The sequence below is a fragment of the Botryllus schlosseri genome, chromosome 1 (assembly GCF_051294905.1).
Source record: "Botryllus schlosseri isolate E-star chromosome 1, Bs_hap1, whole genome shotgun sequence".
Classification (NCBI taxonomy): domain Eukaryota; kingdom Metazoa; phylum Chordata; class Ascidiacea; order Stolidobranchia; family Styelidae; genus Botryllus; species Botryllus schlosseri.
The window spans coordinates 30158197-30181115 of NC_137236.1; the positions used below are offsets into that span (position 1 = coordinate 30158197).

At 40.3% G+C, this 22919-nt stretch overlaps 1 protein-coding gene across 11 annotated transcripts in view; it reads right to left on the reverse strand.

Moving 5' to 3' along the window:
• Positions 1–469: 469 nt before the first annotated feature.
• LOC145434647 (neurobeachin-like protein 1) overlaps positions 470–22919 on the reverse strand; it is an 87743-nt gene continuing 65293 nt past the window's right edge. For 9 of the 11 annotated variants that reach the window (XM_080312027.1, XM_080312036.1, XM_080312032.1 and 6 more), the window contains 16 exons: positions 21931–22079; positions 20811–21037; positions 20174–20287; positions 19864–19978; positions 18888–19038; positions 18607–18737; positions 16123–16217; positions 15313–15445; positions 12316–12548; positions 11289–11488; positions 10140–10312; positions 9237–9319; positions 8870–8998; positions 7982–8134; positions 7377–7525; positions 470–3191 (listed from right to left, as the gene is read on the reverse strand). In XM_080312027.1, coding sequence (XP_080168153.1) covers positions 3029–3191; positions 7377–7525; positions 7982–8134; positions 8870–8998; positions 9237–9319; positions 10140–10312; positions 11289–11488; positions 12316–12548; positions 15313–15445; positions 16123–16217; positions 18607–18737; positions 18888–19038; positions 19864–19978; positions 20174–20287; positions 20811–21037; positions 21931–22079 — 2398 coding nt within the window. In that variant the 3' untranslated portion in view covers positions 470–3028. Of the gene's footprint in view, positions 3192–6227; positions 6355–7376; positions 7526–7981; positions 8135–8869; positions 8999–9236; positions 9320–10139; positions 10313–11288; positions 11489–12315; positions 12549–13352; positions 13399–15257; positions 15446–16122; positions 16218–18606; positions 18738–18887; positions 19039–19863; positions 19979–20173; positions 20288–20810; positions 21038–21930; positions 22080–22919 lie in introns of those variants that run through there. The other 2 variants (XM_080312013.1, XM_080312037.1) reach the window with 2 other exon arrangements.

The following is a 22919-nucleotide window of genomic DNA, read 5'->3' on the forward strand; positions in this document are numbered from 1 at the left end:
GTCGGCAAAATGTTTTTTTGAAGCTTTGTTTAAAGCGCAGTTTAAAAACATGTTTTAAACAATGGGTTTAAACAACCATTTGTTTTAAATGCAACCCTACTATAAATTATGTATGCTTCTTTCGTTGAGGGGGATACATGTGCATTTCAAAATCAAGCTTATCTACAGAGAATTTTCAAGTTAATTAAATCTCTCGAAAATACTCTATAATTTATGTTGGTTGACGAAATACTTTTGAATCCATTTCGAGTTCGGTCCCCACCTTATTGGGAAATTTGAGGTGCGGCAGTGATGGACCTGGCAAGAATGAAAATCGTTAGGTGCGATAAATCGTTCTCTATAAAATTGAGCAATGACTCTCTCTATCTCTCTCTCCGAGTGTAAGCCAGAAACTTATGGAGTCACATTGCACGATATAAAACGGCGCTTTCGCTCCTGCGTTGCACTACACCAAAACTGCCAGCACAGATGCCACAAATGCGAAATCATCTTTATTTCCAATGCAATGAAATTTGGAAGGCGTTTCGACCGCCGACACTTTTTAACTGGTCTAAAACAGAGCTGGACCGCGGTTGGATCATAAGGACATCCCGCCATGTCATAATTCAGATGATATTCTCGGATGTTCGTCAGGATCACCTTGCCAAAGATATAAAACGCAAGACACTATTGCAAGGCGAACAGCCGACCCAGACTCTACAATGTCTCTAAACACACAATCATGAGCCATATATCGCGACATTGTGCAGTAATGCATAGCGGAGAAGAAGGGCACAAGAAACACGTAATAGATTAAATAGCTACGGCCACGCGACATAATAGTATTAGATTATAATTTTGCTACTTCTATGCTATTTACGATCTGTATAGATAAGAAGGATTTATTTTAATGGATATCTGGAGAGGAAATATATACAGAGATGACAATAAATGTACACAACCGTGAAGGTCTGGGGAATACAGACTGTTCTAAATCACCAATTCATACAGGTGTTTCTTTTCAACATATCCATCCTCCATGAATACCAGAGTCCAATCTTGGCGTATGGACAAGAGGAAAACATCCATCTGCATTTCATAACTCAGACCTGGTTACTTGGAAGTGCACTGCGTCTCAAAGTGTGGTACAATTCCGTTGAATACATCACAGTGCTTCCCAACTAATGGTTCACGAAGCATTTCTAAATGTTACAGTTTTCTATTCAATATCGCACAGAGGGCTTATTATGATTATTACGGGACGCCAGCAATCTTCGCATTGACATGATAGCAGTTTCATAGGTACAGCTAAAAAGCTTTTGGAATACTGAAGATCATACATGTGGCGATTGGTCGAAAATTTTACAAGTGGTGGGATCAAGCTCAAGCCAATCATGCCTAGACTTGATAATGTCCGATGAGCTGAACTTCGGCATTAATAGTAGATTGCATGTGAATTAGGGCTGTTGAAAAGCAACTCTTATTCTCAAATTTTACTGATTGCTTAGAAATATTGTTAGGTTACCTAAAGAAATGCTGTAGACCAATTCTGCCTAAATTCCAACCAGTCGAAGTGAAGTTATTATAGTTGAAAATTTTGGATATATCCAGTAATAATCAATATCAGTTTTTTTCTTCAAATTTTATTGGCTACCCCATGAACTTGTTAGGTTGTCTGAAAAAACGATGCACAACAAATTTGGCGCCATTCCAACCAGTAGAAGCTAAGTTAATGATGTTCAAAATTTCGGATTTCAAATCATAGTATTTACGGTGGGTAGATCTGTCATAAATTATTATAATTAAAGAATTTGCCACCGTAAATACTATACTTTTTTCAAATTCAAAATTCTGCACTTTAATAACACCTCTTCCAGAGATCGGGATTGAGCCAAACTTGGCGTGAATCGTTTATTAAGCAACCAAACAATTTTATCAAGTAGCAAGCAAAATTTGAAAAAAACAGTTATTTTTTACTAGCCCTTAACGTGCATACATTGTTTCTTTCCTCATTTATTAGTTCTTTTAATTATTTGGTCAGTCACATTGTGGGTCACCAACTGAATCTGGTTGGGAAGCACTGATGTACAAGATGAAATTGGCATGCGTTTTTGACACAAAAGTACCGTACGTACGTAGTAACATTAGTAGCGTTGCTGTGTCAAACATCATAAATATTACGTTAGCACCCTTAGCATAAAACCATTCAAAATACGCAGACATTCACAAAAAGTACAGTATCTGCCTATACAGCAAAACGCTCAAGGCATCACCAAATATAGATCGTATATCTTCCTGTAAGGGTGAGACAGAGAGAAAAAAATATTGCCGACGATTTGAATCTCTTAACGGATGAATTCAGCGACGAAAAACAATATCCACTGCATATAATCGAAGATAAATTATACACGGCCCTCAAAGGACAGATTTTACAACGTAAAGAAAAGCAAGCTTGATAGAGTAGGAATGGTCTCTGAAACTTTCGAATATGCGCCAGAAATAGCCGGCCGTTCCGACGTGGAATTAAACCGATTTCAAAATTAACGTAAAACAATCTATACTACGACACCCGATACCGTTATAGCCATATAAAAATGTACAAATAAAAACATCTAGTGCATGAATTAAGATGGAGTACATTTAAACCACGACACGCGAAAGAAGGTTAACAACACCTTTCCAGAAATCGAGCAAGCCGTACGACAAAGTGCTTAGTGGTAACTAGTCAGGTGTACGCATATTTTCAACCCAAGAACACATCGCAGACAAAAGTAATGAAAATAACGACCCAAAATTGAAATTGAAAGCCACAATTATTACGTATCTTTGGTAAGAGAGATGTAACTTTATTTTCATTTTGTCAAAATTCGGATATATACCGCTCATCGCAAATACTAGTGTATTACTTTTGATGAATACAACAGCTCTAAACAAAATCCAGGATATGCGATGTGCCCTGCCTAAAACCATCATTTTGACCACACCGGAATTCAATATAATCCCGCTTGCATAGAATCAGTACCCGTACAATAGTCCGCAATGTTGGAATTCAGCCAGATTTCGAGAACAAGGGTCTGGTTTCTGCGGGCCGGCCCACGCCCACGATAATCAGCTTTCCGTCGCGTATCGTCGTCAGAATGTGCGAGCCGTTTTTCGTTACCGCCACCGAGAAGATGCTCTTTTGCAGCGACAGATGGGAGACAAGCTCCAGGCTGTTTGCGTTAAAAGAAAATAACAGATTGATACTACGTAAGACCACTGCTGACATTGCAAATGAGCAGATTCAATACATTTGAATCCAAATCAAGTTTTAGTCTTAATTCGGTGCGAAAATCCGACATGCATCTAAATCCGAATTCATGTTTAACCGGCTGGTTTTTCCGAAAAGTTCGGCTTCACTTTTCAAAACTGTAAAACGCGACCTCAATGGGATGCGAAACCAACAACTAATATATCGTTGGATTCAGAATGTCAATGCCTAACCAACTACGCCACAAAGCTAGCCGACAGCAGGTCAACTGAGCGTGTATATAATCAAGAAGACGAGATTGTAAAAATAGACAAGTTTTGGTTACTTCCGTATAGAATCCACAATGTATAACTAGTGCTAAAAAGTACGTGCTATTCACAGGGACAAACAAGTCATGAATGACCGCTTTTGCTCAACTATTTCGATCGATACAATTAAAAAAGAGTAGCCCGTTTCACGATAAACACGCAGTCTGACCCTATCAATAATACGCTCACGCTAGCACGGGTGTTGGTCAGAAGTGGTCAACGTTTAGTGAGAGTCACTTGCAAAGTTACAAGTGACACTTTGAACTTCGACTCAATTACACGTAGAAATAGCGAAACTATGAAGATATGACGACTAGGGAAGCAGGCAGTTTCAAAAATGATAGATTTGATTGAGGAGTGGCACAATTTTAGCAGTTAATCGGAGGATGCGACTCTCAAAATTACAAGATCGATTATCTTAATGGCAAACGCGAAATACAACTTGTGAGTCATCATCAGGGCTGTAATGAATCGAGTCACGATTTTCTGATGACTCGACTTGACATGAGTCATTTTTTCAAAATATGTAAATTACTCGACTCGAGTCAATCTGTGTATTGACTCGACTTGGACTTGAATCATTGCGCATGACTCGAGACTCAGACGGCCAAGACCGACATTTAATGGTAATTTTCGAAGAATAGTATCGTAACCACCCTATTGGGACTTCGTCTATTGGCACTGGTACTTGAAAATGCGACCAGAAACTGCTGAAAGTGACGAAAATTAGTATATATTATAAATGCGAACCATTCGATATCACCAAAAACAGTCTTATAAAAAGTGGGTTTAACAAGACTCTAAAACTGGAAACTGAGCAGTCAACCCAATGACTTGGACTCGAGTCATAATACCATGACTCTGACTCGTCCCTCTGTTTGCTGACTTGGACTCGGACTTGACTCGGTGGTGATTTGAAAATGACTCGACTTGACTCGAGTCAAAACTATAAAAGTGAGATTGACTTGCGACTTGGTTACAACCCTGTTATCAATAATGTACAGCGAAGAAACAGACTATAGAATATTGATAGATATAAATCGCTCTGCGAAGGTGGGTACATAGTTCGTTGATTGTCTGATTGTTTAGTGGAGCGGTAAGCTTGGAGAAAATTGTCGCGGTCATCATCGCGAATTTTTGCGCTTAGGAATGGTACGCGCTGTACACAGTTTTCATAGATAACTATTATCTACAGTTTGTTAGGGTTTGTTAAATCATGAAACTAAAACAAACTTTATGCGCTGCGATCGATCGGTTTCCTTAATCCTGGGTTGTTAAATCCCGACGAACAGGATAATAATCCAACTTTATGATTTCCGCCCTTAGTTGCCGCGATACAGGGGCTATTTCACACGTTTTTTTATGACAATTTCGCTCAAGAAAACCCGTCTCAAAACCACTTTGTGCTTTTCAAACTACAGACCGTAAAATGTAAGCAGCCTTGCAAAAAACTATCCAAGTAGGCCTACAAGAAGAAGCAACGAGAAAAGTAAGAGTTTATCAAAACACTACCAAATGGAACTGGAAGTAGCACAGCGCATAATCGCTTCAATAAGTGTGGCCAAAGCTACTAGAGTACTCCTAAAAAGTAAAAATACTCGGTTACTGACCACCTATGGGCCGTTGCGATATCAGCTTGCGATGACTCATTCGAAAACAAACTGAGTCGACTTCGGTAAGTCGCAAGTTTGTCACAATCACAAAGAACACCACCATAGCAAAATATACATGCCGGATGCAACGTCGCAATAACCATAGGCAGGCGACTGCTTGTGAAAATGACAGTGTTCGATAGTCAATAAGTGCGTGGCCTATAGGAGGCCGCAAGTGATATTTAACCCATTGGATGCAGCATTCAAAGCACCGAGCATGGCATGCATTACAGGTAATGTCTCGTTAAGCCTAGCATTACAGGTAATGTCTCGTTAAGCCTAAAGACAACATATAGGCCTATCAATCCCTACTATCAGCATTGATGTTAGTAGCATTTGACAGACTTGACTCGAGTCATTTTCTCAAAATACGGAAATGACTCGTCTCAAGTCAACCTGCGAATTGACTCGACTTGGACTCGAGTCATTGCGCACGACTCGAACCAAGTCACATGACTCGAGACTCAGACGGCCAAGACCGACATTTCATTGTAATTTCGAAGAATAGCAATATCACTGCACTATCGGGATTTCGTCTATTGGTACTGGTTCTTGAATTATCGGCGAGAAACTGCTAAAAGTGAGGAAAATTAGTATTTTATAAATGCGAACCAGCCAATAACATCAAAAAGATATCACCAGAGTTATAGAAAGTGGGTTTAACAAGAGTTCAACTGGAAACTGAGCAGTCAACACAATGACTTGGACTCGGACTCGAGTCATAATACCATGATTCGGACTCGACCCTCTCCTCCATGACTTGGACTTGACTTGAGTCAAAACTATAAAAGTGAGATTGACTTGTGGCTTCGAGCCTTGTGACTTGGTTACAACCCTGGGTTTTGCCTTGCTACCCCTTTTAGACTTCTTCCTCTTTGCGTAGCAGAAAGTAGATTCGTGGTATGTTTGCATCATCGTTACTGGCGGAATTGTCATAGAAATTTGGGGAAACAGCTTCGTGGTTACAAATGCATCCGATTCGAAGAGCCCCTCGTCAGTTAACATACAAAATGCCACCCGTCACAAGCATTGACTTACTGCTGACATAAAACCCAGTTACATAACGAGTAGTTTTCCGTCGCCGATACAAGCCAGTATACGCGTCGAGGTCGTGTTTACGTATGAAATCGGGGTGCGCAACTGAGTGCCAAAAACTCTTTTCATGCTTCAAAAAAAAACGTGGCGAAATTTCCGAGTCAATATTTTCCTGCTATTTCGGTTAGGTTTGAACGGAATATCGAATAATATTTCACCAGAATAGAACCATGGTTAGTAGCGAGAATTTGTTCCTGCTATGTCACGCGATTATGTTATTACACAGCTAACAGCTCGATACGCAGAATCGTACAACGTAATAATCTGGTTTGTCGACAGTCAACTGACTACCGTTTTTTAGTAGTTCTAGTTCCAGTTGCAACTTTTCAAAAGTGCAGTAGTTCTAGTTTTAATTGCGACTTTGGGAAAGTGAGTAATTCTAGTTCTAATTCGAGTTGCAACTTTCTAAAAATGAGTAGTTCTAGTTCTAGTTGCGAATTTCGAAAAGTGAGTAGTTCTAGTTCTAATTCGAGTTGCAAGTTTTTAAAAACTAGTAGTTCTAGTTCTAGTTGCGAATTTTGAAAAGCGAGTAGTTCCAGTTCTAGTGGATTTTGAAGAGTGACCAGTTCTAGTTCTAATTCGAGTTGCGACCTTCTAAAAATGAGAAGTTCTAGTTCTAGTTGCGAATTTCGAAAAGTGAGTAGTTCTAGTTCTAATTCGAGTTGCAAGTTTTTAAAAACTAGTAGTTCTAGTTCTAGTTGCGAATTTTGAAAAGCAAGTAGTTCTAGTTCTAGTTGCGAATTTTGAAAAGCGAGTAGTTCTAGTTCTAGTTGCGACTTTAGGCGTACGAGTACTGGTAGTTCCAGTTCTAGCTGCATATTTTGAAAGGCGAGAGGGTCTAGAGTTCTATTTCGAACTTTTGAAAAGCGAGAAGTCCTAGAACTAGAACCACACACTTTTAAAAATCCACAACCAGAGATAGTACTCAAAAAACCAGTAGCCCAGTTGACCGTCAACAAACTAAATCGGCAATTTGTAAACACTGCCAGGTACAGTTATGGTCACACGAGATGTAACACAATGTCGGAGTAAACAAACTGTGTTAACGGCACCCCCACATCAACCATCGTCTCCGCCGTCCCAGAAAAGTACCTGAACAGTTCCCGTATCATCAGCTGCCCCTTGACGTCGCCGGTGATGAGAAAATCTCCCGACACGGTCATGTGATTCAGCTTGGCCTCCAAGCAGTCCACGGCGAGGTGCTTGCCGTTGATGGAGTAAAGGTGGAGGTACAGCTTCTCCTGTACACGATAGAATCGTAACATAAACCAGGGCTATTCTTCAGCTGGCGGACTGCGGAAAGTTTCGAGGTTGAATCCACACACCTTACCTGTCTCAGTATTTACTTTGACTTGCAAAAATCTAGGCTCCCTTAGAGCTGCCAGTAAGTGTTTGTAAATATTGGCTTTATAAGGAATAGATTTCGCAACTGGGTTTATTTCAATACGAATATATTATTCGGATGTAATAATAACAAAACAGACATCTAGCAGACAGTACGGTATGGCAGCAATCGTAAAAAAATGTAAACTAGTACATCTTCGATGTAAGTAAATTTATTAGTAGAACTAGCATGTACTAGTTTACGTTTGCCTTATACCGAAGATAATAGCAACCAAGCCTTTATAGACAAGAGACAGTTTTATATAATTACCAAACCAACAACAGTTTTCTTGCTATCAAAAGTAACAGCGTACCTCTTTGGCTTCTTTTCTGGTGTGAGCGTACAAAGCAATGTGTCCTTCTTCCGACAGAGCAATGTAGGGCACGACCACCGGCTCGGGGCTCGGCGGTTGGATAGTGTGGACGTAGGTGCCTTTACGGACTGTGTGTATGATGCATGTACCATCCTGTCGAAAATTAAAATTTGAGTTACGATTTGGGTATTGCAGCCTTGAGAAATAATACTACAAAATTACTATTGAATAGTATATTCATATTGAAATGAACCTGAATATTTTCGGCTGACACTCGTCAGGAACTAGTAGAGAATTGGAAAAGAACATTGTATATCAACAATCGTATAACAAACTATGTCACCGGCATGAAATTTTGAATACGAGAGCGTTCAATGTACTACTTTCAGATGATAAACGAACTCTTTTTGTTGACACAGCCTAGGCTGGCGTATTTTGATAAAAGTTGCCCCCAAGGCACAAAAATGAAAGCGTGAACGGCCCCTCCCAACAACACGAAATCTGTCGTCTCGATAGTTTTTCGAACAGGCGGAATTATCTAACAGATTATGGCCTTTGATTGCTCAGCGTCAAGCTTTAACGGATAAATCGAGGTTGAGCTTTTCACCGAGCTACTTCAACAAATCAGTTCTCTCCGTGTATCACTGTTGAAGGCTGAATTATATTGCATCTGCCCCTTTTTAAGGGTGACCGCATCAGATATAAACTTGAGGCTCTTGTTCCAATACATACCGATACATTATTCACAATTCTCAAGCAATGTGGATCATTATCTAGTTGGCCTAGTCTGGATTGTGAATGACTCCACTCAACATCACTCGAAACCATTAAAATAAAGATCGTTTGTGACTCGGAATGGTATGACTTGGGGGCAGCCCCGATACCTACCTTTGAAGACGACACGGCAATATCGAGCTCGGTGTTGATAGCGACGCTCATCACTTCGTCCTCGTGACCGTACAGAACTTGCAGAGGACGCGGAGACACGCCTGTCGACATGCCGTTGTGGAGAGTCACCTGAATCACAAATACGAACAATGGTTGCATCGCTGCGATATTTATTATCACAGCAAATGAGTTGGATTTCGAGAAAAGGGTAGCATACAATGGACGGAAATTGCTACTTCCACATGTAATCCAGTAGAAATTCATTGTGTTACATCTACTTCTACTCAAAGACTACTATGATCACCACTGCCGATTTCTTCAGTTCAGCAACGCCACCATGCCCCGGAGTCTAGCTCAAGACACCCACCTGCCAAATGATGCACGTCATGTCAGCAGAGCCCGATATCAAATGCGAACCGCAGTTGTCCAACGCCAGGCAAGTCACGATATCTGAACAGAAAAAGGAATTAAGATTCGACGCAATCTGTGAGCCCAAGCACGTCTGCCAATATTTTTACGTGATCGATGAATGCCAAACCAAATTAATACATCGGCGAAATAGAAGTATTATGATACTGACAGTAGATACCTGCACTGAACAACGGATATCTTTATACAATCGAATAGTATATTCATTAGGGCTGTTCAAAAATTACTTTTTTTTCCAGATTCCAGCCGTTCACTGATTAACTTGTCAGGTTACCGTAAATAACGCTGCACACCAAATTTGGTTCAATTCCAACAAGTATAGGACTCCGCAGATCCAATTAAAATTTTTAATTTATAAGAGAAAAATTAAAAATAAAATTTTTCAAATTTTTCTGCCAACCCCATGAAATTGTTGAGCTGTCTTCAAAGACGATGCAAAACAAATTTGACTCAATTCCAACCAGTAGAAGCGGAGTTATGTGAGTTTTTCGTTGATAATCGTCGGATTATCCACCAATCAAGGATAATCGGAGGATTATCAACGAAAAACTCACATAACTCTGCTTCTACTGGTTGGAATTGACTCAAATTTGTTATTTTTTGATAAAGGTCGACTCCTAGGCGCACAGATGATAGTACTTGTATCTATACAATGAATTTTGTTATTTACGGTCTGTGTTTAACTGCAGTCTCGATAGTGATTGCCACCCTTGCAGTAATTCTGCCGTTAAGTACAATGGTTTCATATCGAAAGCTTGTAGTATGTTTACAGTTCTAGCATGACAGAACGAAATAAGATTAGCTGTACCCTAGTAGCTCGGTAAGTCTTTATATCACTCACCGAAATGTCTAGTCAAGTGCGTTACGTTTCTGGAGCGTCCCATGGAGAACACCCGTACGCTGTTGTCCCAGTGACCTCCCACGAACAGCAATTTCGCGTCGTGAGATATCACAAAGAGGCGCGCCGACAAAGTAATACCCGGAATGGGCAGGCCCGGTAGCTTCCGTTGCAGTCTGAAAAATGTAGGTATTTGACTTGATAACAGGGACAGGGTGAAAATCTAATGTCATCCAAGCCTCATTACTGAAAATAAGGAAAGACAATATAAATTTATTAGACTTCGTCCTTCAAAACAAGGATAAATCCGAGAAATACGCCAGCCTGGTTATCGACCTCATGGTGACGGCCTAGTGGTATTTTAGATGAGATAAAAAAAGTAGTGGCCAAAAGCATGGATAAATATATTGCCAGTCGCAGAACCAAATCTATTTTTTCAAACTACTTCATTACTTTCCAATTCCACTTGAATTCGTACTAGTTTTTGCGTATCTTCCTACATAAGCCATATATTGCAATATTTCCTCATTTTACTGCTGCTAGGGTGATAGCTGTCATAGTACATAAGTAACCAGTCCGATTTGTTGTGTAACGGTCAGACTAATTCTGTTGCAATACAAATAATACAATGGTCATTTTAAAGCCAAAAACTTATGATACTTCATTCAGACAGGGTTCTAACCAAGTCACAAGGCTCCGAGTCACAAGTCAATCTCACTTTATAGTTTTGACTCGAGTCAAGTCGAGTCATTTTCAATTCAACACTGAGTCAAGTCCGAGTCCAAGTCATTGCGTTGACCGCTCAGTTTCGAGTTTAAAGTTATGTTGAAACCACTTTTCATATCTGTTTGGTGGTATGGAATGGTTCGCACATAAATATACTAATTCTCCTTATTTTGAGCAGTTTCTGGTCACATTTTCAAGTACATGTAGCAATAGACGAAATACCAACAGTGTGGTTACTTAACTATTCTTCGAAATTACAATGAAATGACTGTCTTGGCCTTCTGAGACGCGAGTCATATGACTTGGCCCGAGTAACGCGCAATGACTCTAGTTCAAGTTGAGTTAACACACAGATTGACTCGAGTCAAGTCGAGTCATTTCCGCAGTTTGAGAAGATGACTCGATGAGTCGAGAGAGCCGACTTACTTATTGCTGGTAACGCTGGGGTCGCGTTCGAACGTGAAGTAGTTTGTGATGCTTTTGTCGTAGGGCAGCCAGCCGTGATTGCCCAGCACGCCGTTCTTGCTGATCGTGATCAGAGAATCGGGCATGCCCGCTTGGATGAAGGACCGCGATTGGAATTTGGGCACGGCCACAAAAACCAGGGGGTCGGATTCCGGCATGACCTGAAATACGAAACTATGTTGAAGCTTAGGTCGGTTCGGTGAGCCGACTCGCAGAACTTGGACAAACAGGAAATTTTCAGCTTCAAAATTAGATTAGAATTTGAATTACCGCTACAAAGTTTCTTTTTTCCAAATTAGATTAGAATTTTAACTACAAATTTTTTTTCAAATCAGATAATAATAAGAATTAGAGCTACAGTATATTTTCAAAATTTCATTGAAATTAGAATTGCAGCTACAAAGTATTTTTCAAATTATATTAGAATTACAGCAACAGTTTTTTTCCAAACTAGACTAGAATTAGACTTATAGCTACAAAGTTTTTTTCCAAATTAGATTAGAATTCCAACTACAATTTTTTCTTTCAAATTAGATAATAATAAGAATTAGAGCTACAAAGTTCTCGCCAAATTAGATTAAAATTATAGCTACAGTATATTTTCCAAATTTCATTATAATTAGAATTGCAGCTACAAAGTTTTTCCAAATTATATTGGATTTATAGCAACAGTTTTTTTTTCGAACTAGATCAGAATTAGACTTATAGCTACCGTACAAAGTTTTTCCAAATTGGATTAGAATTATAGCGACAGTTTTTTGAAAAATTAGATTAGAATCTTAATTACCGAATTCACGTAAACTTAGACATTGAATTAGGTTCAGTTCTGTTCTCATGTAGCATTTTCAGTAACACCAGAATTGAAATAAGATTGGAACTAAAATCAGAGCAAAGAAAATTTCACAAATTAGATTCGAATTACTGGAATTTAACTCTAATTAGTCTAGTTGGCTGACAATAATATCGCAACCCAACATCGAACTCTTGCCTCGACAAAGAAAGCCTTCAATTCATCAGGATGCTCCAAAACGCGCAGCGTCCTGGTGTCACCAGACAGGGGTGACAGGCGACTTGCTATGCGTAAACCTGCTTCTGTCTTGTTCATCCTCCTGGGATGTGGGTCGCGTAGCAGCTGGCTCGGGGTCTGCCCGAAATTGTTGATCATGCCCTCGACGGCCTTGCGCTGAACAGGATCTGTGATGGCGTCCAGGTCTACGGCTCCTGCGAAAAAAAATTAAAATAAAATGAAAAACATCGGAAGTAGTGTTGCGATTTTTTAGATTAAATATTAATATCACGCTTACGTGGGTAGAATCAATATAATATCATGGAGGATGGCCCAATTTGAAAAACATGATGTGGCAACGGTGAAATTTCTTGTGTTAGATACATCCCAGCTTGAATTTCAAGTCAAGAAACCCAAATCGGAATAAGCGCTTCGACGTAACTCATTCTACTTCTGCACAAAGCTTTGGACTGAACATGAGGTTGTCCAAAATATAAATAATTCCAAAAATGCTGCAATTGCTGCATAGTCAAGTCTCATTCTGTGGATTCTTTGATAAAAAACATCTCTGAGCCCGCAAGAAGCTCACAGGAAAGTTATTAGCCTCTCGCGCAAAGCGTTTAAAAGCAGCTGTCGGCCAAGTGGGGGGGAAATCGATGAAGTCGGCTGGCAAGCAGAAACTATGGATTTTGATTGGTGGGCGCCTGTAATAAAAAGCCCCTGATTGGCCGACAGGACTGATTTTGTGATCATAGCCACTTGCCAGTGTCTTTTGTCACATTGTGTAGGTCTTCAGCTATTTCTTTTCTTAGCACTGGGGATATGTTGCATTAACACCGTAAACGTCACCATCGAGCACAACGCAATGACTCTGTAAGATATTTTCTAGCTGCTGAATACGCATAAGGGCGTTGCTATCTATTGCATGGGTCCTACGGGCCGATTAAGATATAAATTGACGAGCCTGGAGCCTTTCATAAGCAGCTGATAATGAACGAGTAAAACCAGCAAATTTCCCACCGGTAGTTAACATCTCAGCACCCTACGGAGCGCGGACAGTTTCGACTGGCTACCACAGTGGTTCTTAACCTTTTTTCCTCCAGCGCCCCCTTTCAAAAATGATCGTGCTCCAGCGCCCCCCAACCTCATATTATAAGGAATGTAATAAAGACAATGACCAAGAGGCAGGGCCGTGACAGCACTTCGTCAACCCCTTTAAAAACGATTGCCTTGCGCACCCACAGCGTGATAAACCAAACTTCTGAGGGCTTCGCCCCCAAGAACGCCGTAGCGTGATTTCGATGGTAGGCAAAGTTTGTGTGGCCTGGTCGCCCTTGGTACCAAAATTTTCTATAATGCATGAATGAATATGTGGTAATTACATATATAAGTCGCTATAAACTTTTTATCCTCTCAGCCCACGTATTCAGATTTACCAGTAGCGCTGAGTGAGCTGTTGTATGGGTAAATAAAGGCCACGTAGTTATTAATTAAACATATTCGGGCGTGCCGTAGGTACAATTAATTCGTTACCAGGGCCGTAACAGCACTTCGTCAGCACCCCCCAAAACAACTTTGGTCTTGGGCCCCCCATCGGGTGATAAGCCAGACTTCCGGGGGGCTTCGCCCCCAGACCCTCCTTCGGCTATCCGTTATTTGCTGACACTAGTCATCTACATTGGGTGTCCGTGTTCGTTTACTGAGCCAGCTATTCTCGCCTAGACGCGCGAAAAATTTCAATAATTAATGATTGAATTGGTCAATATGATCGGGAATTGCATGTATCTTGATATCAATTTTTATCCTCTCTCTGCTCACGTAAACAGATTTACCGGTAGAGCTGAGTGATGTGTGATTGAAAAGGCAGGACCCCTCAATAATAATTATACATCTTCGGACGTATACCCGTTGACAGGAACGAAACGGCACTTCGTCAGGCCCCCCGAAAAACTTGGGTCTTGGGCTCCCATAGAGTGATAAACCGACCGACCCCCATCACGTTGTTCGCTTTAGCCAGATATCAGCTGTAGGCTACTGTTTAGCGAGCCAGTGCGAAGCACGAAAACTTTCGATAATTCATGATAAAATCGATAGATCGGGAATTGCATATATATTGAAATCAATTTTTATCCTCTCTCTGCTAACGTTACCAGATTTACCGTTAGGGTTGAGTGAGGTGCAATGTTCCCTCTAAGCTGCGCACGTGCACAGTGCTTACATGGTCTCTGCGCACAGAAAAATCTAGGTTGCGCATAACAAATCCGAAGTTATGACCCTTTTTTAGTCGATACGCACTGTTATCCAAGGGTCTGCGCAGTGAGTTATTGAGTGTGCGCAGACTCGTCAAAACGTAGAGCGAACATTGTGAGGTGTCTTGGAAACTGTAGGGCCACGTAACTAATAATTAAACATATTCGGGCGGGCGAACCCGTTGATATGACTTCGTTGCATGATGTTATTTCGTGACCTCCTGTCTGCTATATCAAAAAATGTAGAATCACCCAACAGGGATATCGCCCAACAGGAATATCTAGCCTTAGATATCCCTGTCGCCCAATCGTACTAAACTAAAAGACGCACACGATTTCAAATTGGGATTTCTTCACTGGCATAACATTTTTCCCTGCCAGATGGAATTCGTCTTCTGGGCTTCAGATTGCCAAGACAGGAACATTCGGTGCCAGTCATTTAGGCGCCCATGGACAATTAAACCTATATGTCGAAGTTTTCGGTGTTAATTGCTCTGAATAATCATTAGGATATGTCCTACCACCACATCATCTACTGCGAAGCCATTTTTCTCCAGCGCCCCCCATACCGCCCCCCTGAGCCCAGCACCCCCCATATCGCCCCCTGAGTGTTTCCGCCCCCTTCAAAATCGCCAGCGTCCCTTGGGGGGCGCTGGAGGCAAGGTTAAGAACCACTGGGCTACCACAACAAAACAGGCTCTGGGATTGCGCATAGAACTAATTTTCTCACCCTCATAAGTGCAATAATAGAAAACGTTCAGCGCCTTCACAGCCTCCGGCCCACGCTGCTTGTATCCGAAGATAAGGTCAATCCAATGGTGCAGGTTCTGGCTGACGTGCTCCGATTCCAATGCCTTGCGATGCTGTTTCAAGAAAAGCAATGAAAAATCTAAGTTGAAGAGTCTAACGGTAATATGCAAACTTGACAATGAGCTTCTGCGGCATTTTCTCTATAATTTGGTCAGCATTCATATTAGAAGGTAAAAAAATCCACTTTTTGGCTAATCATTCTAAGATCGAAGTCATTTTGTAATTAGTAGTTGAATACACATCTAGTAACGGAGATGGCTGGTACACTAATCAGCCTGACCTAAAGTAACTGAATGATTTCGACGAGATTTTTTTTACCATGAAATAGTCACTTCTCTGAGTTTTCAGCATAATTTGAATAGCACTCGTAACAAATGGTTAAAAATGCACTTTTAAGCGATTCATGATAAGAACGAAGTAAGTTTGTGATTAAATCAAGTTCCGTTAATATCAAACCATGGTTCATTTTTATGAGCACGAGAATGGCGAACGTCTGTGCAGCAAGCTTGGCTGGTTTCGCACTATATAGTTCTCTTGTAGCATTTCCAGGAAAACCAGACATGAGGTTGGAATTGAAATTGCAGCAAAGAAACATTTCAAAAATTAGATTGGATTTAGATCACTGGTATGTCTCTCTAATTGGTCCAACTAGAATTATTTAGTAGTCCAAGGGGGCTAATCAGCCTGGCCCTAAGATGGAGAGCTCAAGAATTTCTATATAAATTTTTACCTTGTAGATAAATTCTTCCGGCGTTTTCGCCCACTTTGGCAGCACCACGTTGTTCACGACTTCCTTCGTTAACTGATGCTTGCCGAGGTCAAAATCTAAACAGAGATTGGTAATTGCACGCAAATATAACGTCGGAACATGCACACGTTGACACCAGACATGGGGTGATTACTTCATGAATGTAATCGATTGCGATTACGATTACTTCTCAACCACGCGATTACGATTACGATTACGATTACAGCAAAATCAGCGAGTAGTCGATTACGATTACGATTACTTTGGAAAAGTAATCACGATTACTCACGATTACATCCATTTTGCTTCTTAGAACTTATCTTTCAAAGACAATATAACGATTGCGATAAAAAGGCTTCATGAGAGAATTTTTTTATTTTTAAATGATACGTCATGACGTCATTTGCTATTCATGTCATAATATACATATTCCATGGTTTATAGAAATGGGCATTTCGGAGCCGGCCAATACCGCACTGTGACACACCAAGACGTGCTATGTTGGCCGAAACTTTGTGTATTTGTCCATTCTCCATAGCCGCGTTGGATGGTCGTGGCGAATAGTCCTGTCTTCTCAATCTTACTCTCACAATACAAATACCACTCGGCGCACCCACTGGGGAACATGATACGCCACGTGTAGTAATGTCAATTTCTGGGGGCGTCTCACGAAAGTTTTTCATTTAGTTTGGGCGAGTACAATATCTTTTAAGTTTTGACTAGAGCAGACGGGAGGTCACGAATTAACAACATACAATAAAGTAATGAATTACGTGTACTAAATTTTCACGTTGGGCGTAACTTGACAGCAAATACAAAGCGAATCAATATCGCCTCAAAACGTGTCTTCAAGTTGTTGTGAAAATCCCAGTCGTAAAGAGGGGGGTCTGGGGGACTTCGCCCGTCAGAAGTTTTATTGATCCCCCCTCTGAGTGCCCGAGGCGCCCCTAGGAGGGGGCGAAATGCTGTTTCGGTCCTGATTCTGGTTGCAACCTACGCTAACATGGTGTTTACTTGTACGCGGATGGCTATAGTGGCAGATCAAAAATTTTAGTATAAAATAGTGAAATAGCGATCGGTGCCAGTTTCAATTAGGGCCTTATGAAAACAAGATAAAGTAAACATAAAATACTGCCTACGATCCACTTAATACAGATATTCCGAGCTGCCTTTATACGAGTAATGGCCAATAACGGCTCAATTATGATTTGTTATCAGCAGCCGTTGGTTTTTAATGCTTCGATGTTGAAATCCTCATGTTCTGTTTGACGAGTACAACATTTCAAATCTTTTCCGGTGTACGTAAATAGGCTTACTGCTCGCCAATCAGCACCGTCACACTTCGTTTAAGCATACCAAAACATCAATACTTACGTTACTATTTGAAACTAGGCAGAGTGGTGATTATTATCCTGATATAATAAGACATAGCGGGTGTTCTTACAATCACAGTAAACAGTACTACATGTGCATCGTACCCACATCGAATATCTATTTACTTCATGCGTATAATTCGTTACCTAATGACGAACCAAGATAATACTTGTGACGCAATAATGAGCAGTGGCGTTTGAAAATCTGACGTTTCAGCTATCAATAACCTGTTTTAAACTGCACGTTTAATTGTTCACGAATGTTTAGTTCATGTCATGTTCAAGGCCATTGCAGAAATGAAAAGTAATCGTTCTTTCACAAAAAAAATCGATTAGATATGTAAAGTAGTCGATTACGATTACGATTACTTCGGATTTTTTTCGAATGTAATCGATTGCGATTACGATTACTTGGAAATGCTGTAATCGTCGTAATCGATTACGATTACTAATCACGATTACCCCATGTCTGGTTGACACACAGATATTATCCAATACTTTCAATATTTCAGACCGTTCAAGCAGGTGTTGTAAACACAACCATTTGTAGTGTTGTAAACACCACCTTATCGTAGTGTTGTAAACACCACCTATTTGTAATGTTGCAAACACAACCTATTTGTAGTGTTGTTAACACCACCTATTTGTAGTCTTGTAAACACCACCTATTTGTAGTGTTGTAAACACCACCTATTTGTAGTGTTGTAAACACCACCTATTTGTAATGCTGTAAGCACAACCTATTTGTAGTGTTGTAAACACCACCTATTTGTAGTCTTGTAAACACCACCTATTTGTAGTGTTGTAAACACCACCTATTTGTAGTGTTGTAAACACCACCTCTTTGTAGTGTTGAAAACACCACCTATTTGTAGTGTTGTAAACACCACCTCTTTGTAGTGTTGAAAACACCACCTCTTTGTGATGTTGTAAACAACACACTAGCACTATTGAAATTAGTCATCTCAGATTAACTCCTAAAAGTATGAAAAATCTCGACCAAATCTATTCTTTTACATTCATATCTATTTCCGCTTGCCATAATATTGACATGTCTCAGAAATATCGTTCTTAAAATTGAATAGAAACTCACTGTTCATGTTGATTAAAAACTCGGGCAGGCAAAAGAATTCCGGGATCAGTTCCTTCACGTCGTTGGGATTGTCTATGAGTGCTTGCCAGGAAGCCGGAATGGAATGGAACTGTCGGTCCGCAAGGTCAAACCTGTAATGGAACCAGACAGTTTGTAATGGTAATAGTTCTGGTGGCTTCCAAAATAAACGATTGCCAGCCTCATACTACCAGTGGTGAATTAAATATCAAGGTTAAAACCATAATAATCAAATTTGGCCTGGATATAACAAGATGTGTTACCGGCCGCTCTGTAGCTGAATGTGCAGCGTGGTGAATGGTTCCATGCGTATCATATAATGCAAGACCCCGGCAGAATTTGAATAGTGCGTTCCATAGTTGAATTTCTGAATGATGCCCGACGGGTCTTCAAAGTTTTCGTATTTGTCTCGAACTGCGAATAACGAGAAGTCAATGGTTAAATCAATAAAAAGAAACCGGTACTACTCAGAATCACGTTTCAAAAGTCAAAGTGAGTATTTGGAGATGTAGTTGATAAATATGATGGCGCGAATACGCATGTAAGTTGGACCTGATTGTCGGAGCATTTGAAAATTTTTCAGTAACGGGTCAAGACTAACCATGTATGTAGCCAATGAAATAAAATAAATCATATTCAAGATGAAATGGTACGTCTTATCATCATGCAACATGGAGATAACGATCAATTCTGCAAGAATAGATTATAAGGAAATACAATCACAAATAGGCCAATTTTTTGTACTGTCGGTATCATTCATACAGGGTTGTAATGACTCGCGATTGATTGGAGCCCGACTAGTACTAGAGTCATTGTGCATGACTCGAGATTAGTCATATGACTCGAGACTAGGATTGGCACTTTATTGGTATTTAGTCAATCAGTCCTGATGCTTGGAAAATAGGGCCACAAACAGTTAAGAATGAGGAAAATTACGATATTATGAATGCGTGCCATTCTACGTCACTTGAGAACAGTTGAAAAAGTGGGTTGAACAGGATTGAACTCAACACTTAACAGTTAACACAATCACTTAGACTCGGACTCGACCCGCTATTCACTGACTTGGACTCGAACTTGACTCAGTGGTGAATTGAAAATGACTCGACTTGACTCGACTCAAAACTATAAAAGTGAGATTGACTAGTGACTCGGAACCTCAAAATATGATCGTGACTCGATACAGTCCAAGCGATAAGACAATGGGACTTGTGCTGTAAGAAAAAAGCAGACGCGTACCTTCCTTTTCATTATTTGGATTCTGGATTCCGACCGGCTTGGAAAGGTCGCGAAAAGACTCCGGCTTTGTGAGATCCAATTTCTCGGAAGTGTAGTCGGCCACAATCCACGGAAACTGATAAACGAAACGTGTTTCACTCCACATTACATACATAAGAACTATATTAATGTGGCTGTTAATAGCCAAATGCTTCGTGTATTTGAGTAAAGTTTTGCAGTGTAGCCGCAATTACCTCTCTGGGCACAAGGCCATAATGTAAATTATAGGCAGGGTGTTACGACTACATTTTACAACCCCAAAAATACTCACGACAGGGTATTGACTGAGGTCATTGTACGTTCTTCCTGCGATAGTATTCAATTGCATGAGATAGTCGAAGTTGCTTATCTCTCTCTGTACCCATTTCTGCGTCAGCCCCGACGCCTGAATACAACATAAACCACATGTCAGAAGTGCACGGTATGGTCAGAAATACACCTTTTAACACTAGTGAGACGATACCCACAAATTGTGACATATCGAGCTAAAATCACAGTTTGGAGATCGAATATTTCCTGGTGTAAAGCCACTCTTTGCTATGACACGGAATGGTAAGCAAATTGTAATAGTCTTGAAATCTGCTATTTTTTCATCAAAAATGCTTGCATGGAGGGGATGTCTTTTCTTTTATTTATAAACTTTCTAGCTTGAAAGTTATTTACCAAAGTTTCGACATAAGAGCAAATGCCCTCACGATTACAAAGCTTACTGTACTCATGTCTTGGAAATTGCTACATGCCACTTATTGGAGCACGCAAGATAAAGTAGAAGTAGCGATTCACAAGAAGGCCAAAATGCAAGTATATCAGCGATGACTACTTTCACCATCTCTATACCTAAGTATAGATAGCTGATAATACTGAAGGAAAACATACCAATCTTGAATATCTAGAAGTTAAAAACATACCTTCAACAGATCTTGCGGCGACCTGCTGCCAAAGTACAACAGGTTCGGCGGCCTCACAGACAGCAGAGCCTTGTAGGCTGCGTTGCGCTGTTTCATGTCCGTGAAATTGACAAAGTAATTGGACTGGTCCACGAGAAACAGCTCCAGCGCGCTGCGCCTCAGGTTGTACCGTCGGAAATGTGCCTCACGCAAGTGTTGCAGAGACCATTTGAAATCACGGCCCGATTCTGCGTGAATGAAGTTAATAATAGTATTTACGGTGAGTGGGAAAAACGAAAAATCGAGCAAAAGCCTTTTAAATACACGGGTGGTAATTACCAAGGTTGTAACCAAGTCACAAGGCTCCGAGTCACAAGTCAATCTCACTTTCATTGCTTTGACTCGAGTCAAGTAGAGTGCGAGTCATGATATCGAATTAGAGTCCAAATTATTGCATTGACGGCTCAGATTTGAGTTAAACTCTTGTTAAAACCACTTTTTAAAACTCCCTTCGGTGATATCAAAAGGTTCGCATTTAAAATATAATAATTTTCCTCACTTTCAACAGTTTCTGGACGCCTTTACAAGTACCAGTACCTACGGGGCCTACGACGAAATTCCAAGAGTGTGGTTACTTTACTATTCTTAGAAATTACAATGAAATGTAGGTCTTGGCCGTCTGAGATTCAAGTCATATGACTTGGTCCGAGTCGCAGATCGACTCGAGTCGAGTCATATCCGTATTCTGAGAAAATGAGTCGAGTCAAGTAGAGTCATGACTAGAGTCATTACAGCTCTGGTAATTACGGCGTGACCGTAATCGTGAATTTATATCTCATAGGTATAACACCGACATAATGTACTTTTGCTGATGAAGATGATATCAAGACTAGACATTTTTGAACCATAACTTCACATCGACCTGAGTCAGGTCAACTTGTATCTAATCCTGAGATTTTAAGTCTTCCAAGTCCTCAAATACTTCCAGTTTAAGTCGTTTGACTCAATGTGTGAAACTGCATATGCATATACATAATTTCACACATCATGTATTCCAGGCTAAACTTAGTGTCATGTCATTTCCATTACGATTCATCGCCGTTATGTATGTAACGGGAATAAGTCAACATAGTTATCATACCGTCATCCTTACTGCCGGCGCTGTCGTAGAAATAAACGTGTGTGGTTGAAATCTCCAGTTTGCCGACGATGTAATCCATCAGCGTGACCAGATGGCATTCCGCTGTGAAAATAATCTTTTCCTTCTGGCTGTGACCGTCGGACGCCGGGCTGAACGAAGGAAAGGAAATTCATAGGGGGTAGTAACACATAAAACTGATTATGTTTTCGGAAACATCATCTAAAAATTAGCCAAATACAAGAGCTATTTAAAGCCACATGAAACCATTATAAAATATTTCCAGCAGTCAAACTTTACTGGCTACTTGATAAAATTGTTAGTTTGCCTAAAAAGACGCTGCACACCAATTTTGCCTCGATTCCAACCAGTGGGAGCAAAGTTATTGTAGGACACAATAGTATTTACGGTGGTAAATTCTTCAATTATTCATTATAAATCCATCCACCGTAAATACTATGATTTGAAATACTCAATTTTTAACCTCAATAACCTCGCTTCTACTGGTTGGAATTGAGCCAAATTTGTCGTGTATCGGTTTTTTTCAGACAGCCAAACAATTTCAGGGGGGTAGCCAGTGACATTTGAATAAAAATTATTTTTATTAAATAAATCCAACACATTTTTCTTATATAGCAACGCTTCTATAGGTCGAAATTGAGCCAAAATTGGTGTCCAGCGTATTTTCAGGCAACCTAACAATTTTATCAAGAACCAAAAAAAGGTAATTTTTAACAGCCCTACCCAGCATTAATGGAAATCGTACGCAAAATTCCACAAAATTACAAGCACAAGTAGCTATTTAAGTTGAAAGGAAGTATTTTAGGCATAGTTTTTCCAGAAAATCTGCAAACTGTAATAGTCTAAAGCAGTGGGTGGAATCAAAACACCATCTACTACTTTCCAAGCTGCACTGTACCCCCCTTGTAAAATCCCATATTGTTCTCTCGAAGAGAGTAATCTGCTCACCACTTATTCTGAAGGCATACTGT